The 11,470-nt window shown below is 36.3% G+C and overlaps 1 protein-coding gene across 3 annotated transcripts in view; it reads right to left on the bottom strand.

The window, feature by feature from the left end:
- Positions 1 to 1,280: 1,280 nt before the first annotated feature.
- The window catches only part of hth (Meis homeobox homothorax), a 101,708-nt gene continuing 91,518 nt past the window's right edge, over positions 1,281 to 11,470 (bottom strand). For all 3 annotated transcript variants that reach the window (XM_015511417.2, XM_015511416.2, XM_015511419.2), the window contains 2 exons: positions 8,461 to 8,519; positions 1,281 to 4,422 (listed from right to left, as the gene is read on the bottom strand). In XM_015511417.2, the coding sequence (XP_015366903.2) occupies positions 4,247 to 4,422; positions 8,461 to 8,519 (235 nt within the window). In that variant the 3' untranslated portion in view covers positions 1,281 to 4,246. The remainder of the gene's footprint in view (positions 4,423 to 8,460; positions 8,520 to 11,470) is intronic.

Genomic DNA, 11,470 nt, shown 5'->3' with positions numbered 1-11,470 from the left:
ACGCGAACTTTTATTTTACCACTTTTAGTCTATGTATGTGTGTGTGTTGCCATTTTATGAGAACTATACACACACACGTAAACGGGTGGTGGATGAATGGTAACAGCGGCGGCGTAGAGAAGTGTATATATTATGTATGTGTGCACAAGTGTTTGTGTGTGTGTGCGCGCGCGCGCGCCCGTGCGCTCGAGCACGGACGATGATGACGGCGGAGCGGGGCAGAGTCGGGATTTCACGGCGCCAGGACGCGGCGCGCGCGGGCGAGGCGGCGGTGGCGGGCGGACGACGGCTCCGGCTCAGGACGTCCATCATTTGTCAACGTCCACGACACCGGTACACGCCCCGTGCCGCTCGGCCGCGTCGCCATGGATACGCGCGCGCGGCGGCGGCAGAGACGACCGCCGCCGCCGCCGTCGTACACGTCGATTCCACTCCGTCACGCCGCCAACGCGCACGCACACACGCACGCGGACGACCGACTGAGCGTGCAGTGCGCGCGCGCTCACGTTTTCGCTTTGTGCGGCGACGGCGGCTATACCGCCCCTAAACGTCGTCGTGTACATCGCGACGGCGCGGCGGCGGAGAGGTCGCCGCAGGAGCGAGGAGAGGTCGCGAGCGCCCGAAGACGGATTTTCACCGATTTTATTTCCATCTCCTTTATTATATTCTATAGAAATAACCCAGAGACGATTTTTTTTCCACGTACGCACGTCGGCCGCGGCCACGGCGCGATACCTCATTAAACGATATCATAATATTATTTTAACCATCATATATACACAACAATGGTATATATATATAATGAAAATAAGCGGACGCGGTTTTCGTGCGCGCGCGCGTAACCGGTTCCCGAGGATTACAACGTCAAATTTCTATCGCGCTCGGCCACGCCGACGTGTGATATGTGGTCCGGGCGGACGGCGACTACGACGTGTTCGTGTTAAGTGTCACCGCGCGTCCCGCACAGTCGCGAACGACACCGCTGCACGCCGCGCGCGTGATGATGGCTGATGTACATATTATGTACGTGCGATCTCTCATCGTCCGTTGTGTTAGGTTACGATTCGTCGCATAACATACCTACGATGCACACGGACGTGCGCGTGTGCTGCAGGTGTATGAGTATGATACCTGCAGATACATGTCGCAAGTCTACCTATATATTATACATACCCATATGTGTGAGCACGCAGCAGCAGCAGCAGCGATAAGATAGGACTGGTCGTTTTCGTCGGGCATCATCATATTATTATATTTATGATAAAAATGTAATAAATCCAATTGCATAAAACATATTTTATTTGCATATGTATATATATAGCGATTTTGTACACTTTCCTTATAAGATACACCTAAATTATAATAATATGTAATAATATATATATAAGAAAGAAAATACTAAACATTTTTCTCGTAATTATTATTATAATTAATATATATTATAATTATTATTATTATTTTATTATTAATCATTAATTATTATGCTTATTATGTGATTATACATTATAATATATTATAATCATCATTATTAATATTATTAATTATTATTAATTATCATTATCATATATTATATCACATTGTAAAAATTATACACAACTATAAACGTTAGGATCTATATGTACAAGTTGCTTGCTGCGCGCATTTTTCTTCCATCAAACATGTAAATCGACTTAACCAACTATATATATTATGTATAGAACATACAAAAAAAAAAGAACACATTATACAACATGCATATACATAGTCACACACATAAACCTCCTATATGTGAAGTATACAAACACATACGCATATATGTATATATATATATATGTATGTATATATTTGTATATCAGTTGATGTCTATATATATACCTACTGTATAATAGATACAAGTAAATCATTGTAATATGTACATAAATGTTTTTTATCATTGTTATTATTATATGTATAGCTAAAATTATAGTAAAAGACTTTTTATTACAATATTTACATTTTTTATAGGTATTATATGTAATAATATTATTCTCATATAGATAAAAACATCAAGTGTATTACTGGCACAAAAAAAAGCAATGTCTAGCACGTATTTATAATATATATATATATATATTATAAATATGTAAATTATATATATGTATATACATATATATGTATATAAAAAGAGAACAAAAAAAAATTGTAATCTAGACAACATCGTCGATGTGCGTATAGACCGCGTTATTGTTGCGATGTTGATTTTCAAAAACATAATAAAAAAAATTACCTATTACACTACGTAAATATAACAATAAAACATTATCGCGATAATAATAAAAAGTATTAAAAGTAAAAAAAAAATAGGTAGGTGAAATGTGATCGTGAATCGAGATGGGGACGTAATATTATAGAAAATAACGAATAACAATAATAATATTTCATATGTGAAAACAAAACAACAACCTATTATTTTGTATACATAATATATATTATACACTGCAGCGTTTCTTTGTATATATATATATTTTTTTTTATTTTCAAATCAAAATGAAAACCCGTCAATTTCCGTTTACCGGCCGGAACGTTATGGTTATTTTTAAGTTATTTGTCCGCGAGACACAATGTTTCGAAATATAAATCACCATTGAAATTTTTGGTAACTAAAAAAAAATTGTGTAAACAATAACAAACGAAATAAATTTCAACTTTTTCTAGACATTGTACAGATTGATATCGAAATAATCGCGAAATCATACACTATATATATATATATTATATAGGTAATAAATAAGTTTTCTCCCGGATTCTTGTAGTTATTATACAAGTCAATATAGATATTGTTACGAGGCTATTATAAGAATAATCGTAATTATCATTTTAATATTTATATGGTAATATATAAAATATAAAACATGACTAGTAGTTATAAAGTACGCGAAATATAATATTATATATATTTCTTTTTTTTTTTTTTTGAAAAAAAAAAAGATCCGAGAATGTACAATATATACTCAACATGTGTCATTTTGTCATTTTTTGACGACGGCAAGTTCGGGTTTCAAAATGTCGACATATTATATAAATTATTTTCTTATTACGTTTTACGTATAGTAAAGTAAAAACATGGCCAAAATGGTTAACAGCTAAACAAAATTACTGCGTACCCCGACAAAGTTCCGCGCGAATGCCGCAGATCGAGGCAGCATTGGCCTAGCCGAAGACAAAGTCATAAAAATCGAAAAAGGTCAAATGCCGTCAGTACCTATAACAGCCGTCGAGAAACGAATAATATGAAACAAAGAAAGTCGACAATATAATAATATATAGGCAATACTGCAACTATATACATATTTATGATATCATACAGGTATTGTTGTAGGTGTAATCATATAATATAGCTCGTTATGGCTATTTAAAGAGTGTGCTCTGTACATTTTTTTTTGTAATGTACGTAAGGTTCAGCTGATTACAATTCGAAACGACGCTACTACGCCCGAATTTTATCTCGTGATTTATAATAATAATAATATTGTGTAAGATTGAAAATGCCGTTTACAATAATATCGTTTTTCGAGTTGACGGGTACCTAATATGCGTACATCAAGAACTCGCATATAATACATACACATCAATGTGCTGCATACCATCATCAAAATAATATATTAGATAGCCATTGTATATATATATATATATATATATATACACAATACGCGCGTACATTTAACATTGTCCCGCGCGGACACACATCATTACATTGTTATACATGTAATATACTTACGTACTACTATAATACACGGCTAACGTGTTTACGTCGACTAAACATTAAAAAATAAAAATAAAAATAGGTCTTAATTACAGCTAGACAATAACCGCATTACATCGTAATCAATAAAATATTACGCGTGTACGCATATTACAACATCGTATTGTCATGCACTATTATAATACATAACGTGAAATGGATCGATCGCGAGATAATATTATTATTTTGTTTAAATCGAACGTTTTCGTTTGTAAATAATAAATTATTGACAGTAATGTTTTAATTGCGACACCGGCGGCGAATTTAAAAAGGAAAAAAACAATCCGTATAGTCTTATTTTATACATAATTAAAAAAAAAAAAATCAAAATTAAAAAAAAAATAGTAATAATAATAATAATAATAATAATAAATAAAATAAAATAATAATAGCGACCAGTGAAAAAAATATACATCAGTCAACCAGATTGTTATCAATCATTGTAATGAAACACGAGTACTAGAATTCAGATTGTAATTTACGGTACTACAAATGGCCGTAGTATTGGGCCGGGTAATGATGATATTCGTTGTGATAGGCCGGGTCGCCCGGGGGTCTGTGACCTGCCGCTGCGAGCATCTGAGACTGTCCGTCCATCATGTATCCGAGACCGGCTGCCTCGGGGCTGTACGCTCCGCTGGGGCCAGCGTGCGGTGAGAATACTGAAACAAAAATAAAAAAAATAATGACAACAACGATGCAGATATTATAATATATATATATATATACAAATAAGTCACGATCGTCGCGATTTTTAGATTCCGATGGCGTTTTAATATGATGTTTTTATATAAAGTATAACGTGAATAGGTACAGTGCGGTGGTGAGGATATGACAAAGAAACCGCCACAGCGATCGCTTCACCCAAAAACGACTTTGGAATAAGGACGAAATAGTAATTTATAGCCGCTTAAAGGAAACACTACTCTACACTATATATACCATTACTATTACAACTATTACTATACTACGCAGCCTGCGGAGAGGTGAAACTCGGTCCATCCCAGAGCGAGCACTTTTTTTTTCCTTATCAGATACTGCCGGGGATTGACGGATTGCAGTCGCACAGACCCTTCGGGGTCGAGGTCCATTTTTCTTGTCCCCAAACACGAGAAGGGACCACCTCTAGCGACAAGATATATTGTTGTCCCTACATATATGTACCTATAATAATATATATATATATATATATATTCCTTGTCCACGCCACCGCCGCCACCACCACCATTACTGTGCTTCCCAATTCCCACGTATGTTCATATGCTATATACATATATATGTGTAACAACATGTGTGAACGCGATTGTTCACCTCGCCGGAGAAATTCCCGTGTAAATCGCTATTGCAGTAGTATAGAATAACTGCATAATAATAATGCACAAATACGCGTAGGTTATTTTATATCATATACTATAATATGCGCAACGATGACTACTGCTGCAACAGCAGCTGCAGTTCTTTGCAGTCGTTGTTAAAAACGTCAATTTAAAAGGCAGATATATAATATTATACGCTTAAAAGCGAAGCGAACGATACACGACGTCATGTTAACAGCCTCAAATGAAACGAAAAACAACAGAATGGGAATATATTATTAATAATAAAAAAACGGCGTTGCGAGACACTAAAAGCTTTTGTGTCGTCTGCCCTCCGTTTTGTCCACTATATAATAATAAAAATAATAACAATAATGTATTATATAATATATATTGCACAAGACGTTCTATACATTTATACACATAGTACTGCATACAGTCATATATATATATATATATATATATATCAAAACAAAAACCAGAAAGCGACATGTACACAACAACACACAACGTTTCACACACGAGAGCATCGCCGCCGACGCCACCGCCGAGTGACGGGGCGCGAAATGCTCTTGGGAATAGAAATGATTAGGACTTCGACGGCGGAAAAGTGGAAAGCCGTGTAATCCCCCGGCGACTGATTTTTTTGAATTGCAATTTAATTGGCCCGCTATACGGACCACGACTGAGCACGAAATCAGCGTCGGTGCATCGCCATCGTCGTATAATAATTATGATGATAATAATAATAATAATAATAATAACGGAGATGATATTGTGACGTTATAATCAGTATAAAAGTCAGCTTTATAATAATGACATTTTCCTCCGGGATGGCCTCGTGTATATAGGGCTACGGCGGTGGGTCCTGATGACGCAAAAATATCATCGCCAGCAAAATCTAACGGTTCTAAATAGTCGTCGCGGTTATAAACCAGCGAGTAAAAGTTTCTCCCTCGTTTTCACGAAGCACCCCGTGTGCAAACACGGTAATGGATATTAACAGAGATTACTCTTAACACCACCCCACACTGCAGTTATATATCTAAGATGTACTTGCACGCTCGCGCTGTAGTAGCTGCACAGCATTATTGTCCCTCAATCCTCGCCATCCCTATTATAGATATCGTTGTGCCTACAATATTCTTTTCGACTTCTATGCTTTAACCGTATATTATATACAACTACTCCGATTACCGGCACCACTAGCCTCCACCCACGGTTGCACTCAGATTATATTCACTTTCGTATTATATATTAGATCGTATATATCGTAAAATTATTATATGCCAAATGATGCGTACGTTTGGTACTTGGTTAAGGCTTTCGAAAAGTTTCGAGAACATTTTTTTTTCACGAGATGTGGCGCGACAAAAAATGTTTCAAATATATGATGACGATGATGATGCGTCCAAATTACGCGAAAAGAGTTTGTGAGCTATGTACCGAAATAAAAGGGGTCGAAGCATTTTCAAAACGTCCGAGGAAATGTTATCGTGTCGGGAGTGAACGGCTATATATATACGCTAGCAGGGTTGATGAGGCGGAACAGCACTGTTTGGTGGTTTTTATATCCGGTACGCATTTATTTCTTTTCTTCGTAAAACGTATAAAATAATGTCGGTCGTAATATATATATAATATATATATATACATGAGGGGTGGAAAAACTTGGACGGGAGGTCGGACCAACGAAACTTGTCTTGTTAAAGCTTTCGGGAGATTTCTTTTTCGAATACTACCGGAAATATAGAATCGAGGCCCTTTTATACTGAGCATGGCTAAGGGGTCAGAGTATATTAGAATTTTTATACTATGATCGACTTCGACGTAACGCTTGAGTTTACAAGTTATTACGCATTATATTATATCCGTGTAAAGAGCTATACTAGGTCTTTTTATTTCATTCTTATTCCGCACACACGTCGAGTGACTTTCGAAATCCGTCCATATAGGCCCGAAGAGTAAAAAAAAAAAGAAAACACGCATACGGGACGACGCGTATATCATCATACAATATATTATATATAATGCGACTTAACTATCCATACATGATATTATATAAATGTAAAAGCGCGCTACATAAGTCTATATTTATAATAGTTAAAATACCTATATATGTCACAGTGCGACCCTTTTCTCGGCCACGGTCTAACGTCAATGATTCGGGATTAAAACAGATATAACATAAAGTGGTATAGCATAATAACGGACGCACGAGTGGTCGGTTTATAGTCTGTTTGACCGTATAACTGTTTCTCGGTGGTTGCACGATGCACATTTACGTATATACATACGCACTGCACGGGAACTGAGAGACCGCCGAGTGCAGCTATACAGGGGCAAATAAAAACAAAAGTGTCGTATAAAGGCAATTTGCTGCTAATAAAATTAAAACGATCGTGCGCGCCGTGGTGAGAGGAGACGACAATCATCAAAAAAAAGGGTCTAGATGACTTGCAGTAAAAATAAAATTTCCATTAAACGGGAATAAAACGGTAACCGGGTCGGTGAGCGGGAGAGGGTGCACGAAAATCAAGCATGTCGTAACAAGTTTATCGCGCCATAAAACCCCTCGAAATTGCCAGTCAAAAGTTGTGTGCCACCGTCTCGGAATAGCCGTAAAACCTTGCGGAAAACGGCGGTACAAGGCTGCGCGAGGGGAGGGGGGCGAAGAAAATGCGCACGAGAGAGTGAGAGGGAAAAAACCTGGGCTGGAAAATTCGCGTAATTGGACCTGAGGTGCATCGCGGAAAACATTACAATTTGCCGCCACCGCCGCGCGTTTACGACCCCCCGCGAATAGTCGTTCTGCTTTACGACGACGACGGTTCTTCTACATAGGTATATATAATATACATACACACACACACACACACACACACACACACACACACACACACACACACACACACACGCATATACACAGTTTCACTGCCACCTGATTCAAACGATTTACCGCGTATCTTGTGAACAACGACGACTATATCGCGACGGGGGAAACAGAAAAAAAAGAATCCGAAACAAAAACTTTTGCGGTATAACAATTACGACGTTTTAGCGCCGCCGCAAACGACATTGTTATAAAATGATACACCATGATGATAATAACACAGTCAAGTCGCGATAACTCAAAAAACTTGACAACTCGATTTTTTTTCCCCCTAGAAAATTCTTCACTTATTGATTAATTAGATATCTCGAATAATACGTATCTCAAAGCGAGTTCAACTTCGAGTTACAGCGACTCGACTATATTATTTACAATAAATGATTTAGAGAATGAAATAATAATATAAATATACATATAGGTACAATAGCCATCGTATATCTACATAAGAGTATAATATAATATTAAATTACATTATTGTTTTGAACACTTACCGGCTCGGTTAGATTGATCGATCATAGGTTGCACTATTCTCCGTCGAGCGTTTATAAACCTGCAAAAACAAACAAAAAAACAAGCTCGTTAGGTATATAATATGTAAATAATTTAATGGTGGATATATATTGAATGGGATTAGAATATCACTGCAGCATCGAGCAGGGGCATAATTAAGGGGGGATGAGCGGGATAGATTCCCGCTCAAAACTTTTATTTCACTGCTAACATTTTTATATTTGGTGGGGTGGGGTATAAGAGGTTTATAGATTTTGATAAGAACATCTAATATCCCCCCCCCCAAAAAAAAAAAATCCAAATTCCTTATTCCTAATCACACCGGTATCGAGCTGCGTTAATCAGTATAATATTATGGTTTTCAAAGCACAAAAAATTTCAAATTACGTCTCATTGATATCAATACGGTTTTAATCGTTAATAGATTATACACCGTATATTATATAACATATATATATATATTATATAGTTTACGAAAATCTTTTTTAGTCTTTCAATATCGATTACCGCCATCCGAAAACACACACCGCGAAGCAGACGTAATTCAATACACATTATATTATAAAAATAATAATGTCTATATACGCGCGTAGTTCGGTCGATAACTCGTCATTGTCGTTTGTCTCAAATTACGCGCACACACATATAATATGCATAATAATATATATATATATATATATATATATATATGTATAATATATATAATAATACATTAATACACGATTGTGCGTACGCGTATTACATTTTGTACCGATGAATCGGTTTTCGTTTAATACTCTGCACAGTGTTATTAAATTTATAGAAAGCGCGGGTCTGCATGTGTGTGCTGCGACGCATAATATACCTACACTACGCGCTAAGCAGTCGCCTGCGCGCGCGGAAGAAAACCCGAAAATAAGGGTCGAAATATAATATGCGTTTAAATGTATTTTTGCCGATTAGAGACGTTGTAAATAGCGTTTGTGGGTGGAAGAGAGGGATGGGGGGGGGGGGGTGCACCAGTAGGAGAAGTCGTTACAAACACCCGGTGCACATAACTCGATAGTTCTGACCTAACAACCCCGACCTGACATATGACCCGACCCCCATCAACGCGCCTGTAACAGCTGTTCGCTTGACGCCTAATTTTCCGGCCCTTTTTATTTCTTTAATATTTCGATTCGCGTATATTTAATGTAGGTACATACATATATATGTATGTACATTAAATATATATATATATAATAACGAAAGAGAGAATCATATTCGAGGGCTCCGTCACTGCAGCGCGCAACATAACCTAGCTGCAACAGATTATAACTCTCGAGCGATCGGCACTTCTGCTGCACTCCGGTTAAAAAGGCGTTTATGCATATATAATAGAGTTTTATTATATTAAAACAATTGGCGTGGGCGACTGTGGAGGAGAAGAAGTCTTGCGACGCTCATCTGCAGCAGTTCGTCGTTATATTCAGCGATCGAGCTTAAGCAGGAAAACGTAAATCGACATAAATCTCCGGAACGCGAATTCTATAATACCGGTGTTGGGTGTGTATATATATATATATAAATAAATTTAGCGCGAGCAGAGAAATCCGATCGTTCTTTTATCGTGTTAATTCGTCGGACAAGTCGATGTCTTTTTAATCCTCACCCGCGACGACTGCAGGAGCCCCAGCTATATTCGCTCTCCTGTCTCATAATGTACGCCGCCTTATATACATGATATACCCACGCATTAAGGGTGTTGAAAAAAAAATTTGTCATTAGCGGGGCAAAAGTATTCGTCCAACTCCATTATCACGCGTTTTGCATTAATTGCAAAATCAATAGTCTCCCCTCCCTCTTATTTGGTTCTCTTATCAGATTAAAAAAAAAAAAAATAATAGTAATAATAATAATCTCGGAAGTGCAAGCCTGTTCCTCGCGAAAAGCGCAACTCCTCATTCCGAACGCGAACGAAACGCCATTGCGATGGTTTTTTTTTATAATATGCTTCTACAAATATACACAACAATTACCTAATAAATCATCAACTCTATTGCTGGCATAATTTTGACTATACCTACATGATTATCATTCATTTAGAATGTCCATAAATTGCTGTGTATATTATGTCGGGGTATTATATGAATTTTACGATTTTGTATTAAAGGTATACATAATATTATAGCATTAGTGAATAAACAAATCAAATTATAGTATAACATTCAAAAGAGTATTTTCAGAGACGCTATGGAGAATTAATTCTATGCGATTTTACACCCTATATATACATAGATGCTTGTCTTTTTTTTTTTTGAATAAATAAGTTATTTAAAGCGTGACTCGGGCGATTACAGTACCTACAATTATTAATGATCATTGTCATTGAGGAATCGACATAAGCGCTGTCCTAATCGCTGTTTTTAAATTACAATATTTACATTTTAATTACATTAGTCAAGTAACATGAACAACGAACTGATGAATTAATTTTCACTATTTATATTATATATATATATATATATATATATATATATATATATATATATAATATGTGTGTGTGTTTAAAATAATAATAATAATTTATACTTATTTTTTTATGTGGATAAATAATTATTAACATCTCGAGTTTATAAGCGGTTGTCGATGGTTAAAAACACAATTCACGATATAATTATAGTGGTGTTCATGTGTGAAAAAAAACAACAATAATTATATAGTAAATAGTAAATTAATAGCAATAGTAAACTGTATTTATAATAATGATAATAATATACTATTGCAACCGTATAGATATATAACACACACACAAACACACATCTTTTTTAACACCACATGCTTAAATATATATATTTAATAGAGGAACATATGTTTTACGTGACAATACATACTTGTAGGTAGGTAAATAATAAATAACTAGAATAGACAATATGGGAATAGTTTTTTATGCCCATTTTCTCACGTAATCAATAGTTCATTTGAAAAAGTGAGTGTATGGGTGATGGGTGTGTGTGTGTGTATTATACA

The sequence above is a fragment of the Diuraphis noxia genome, unplaced genomic scaffold, assembly GCF_037042655.1.
Source record: "Diuraphis noxia isolate RWA-SAM2 unplaced genomic scaffold, SU_Dnox_SAM2 contig0001, whole genome shotgun sequence".
NCBI lineage: Eukaryota > Metazoa > Arthropoda > Insecta > Hemiptera > Aphididae > Diuraphis > Diuraphis noxia.
The sequence above is the reverse complement of the archived record's forward strand: the minus strand, read 5'-3'. Positions and strand labels throughout refer to the sequence as shown.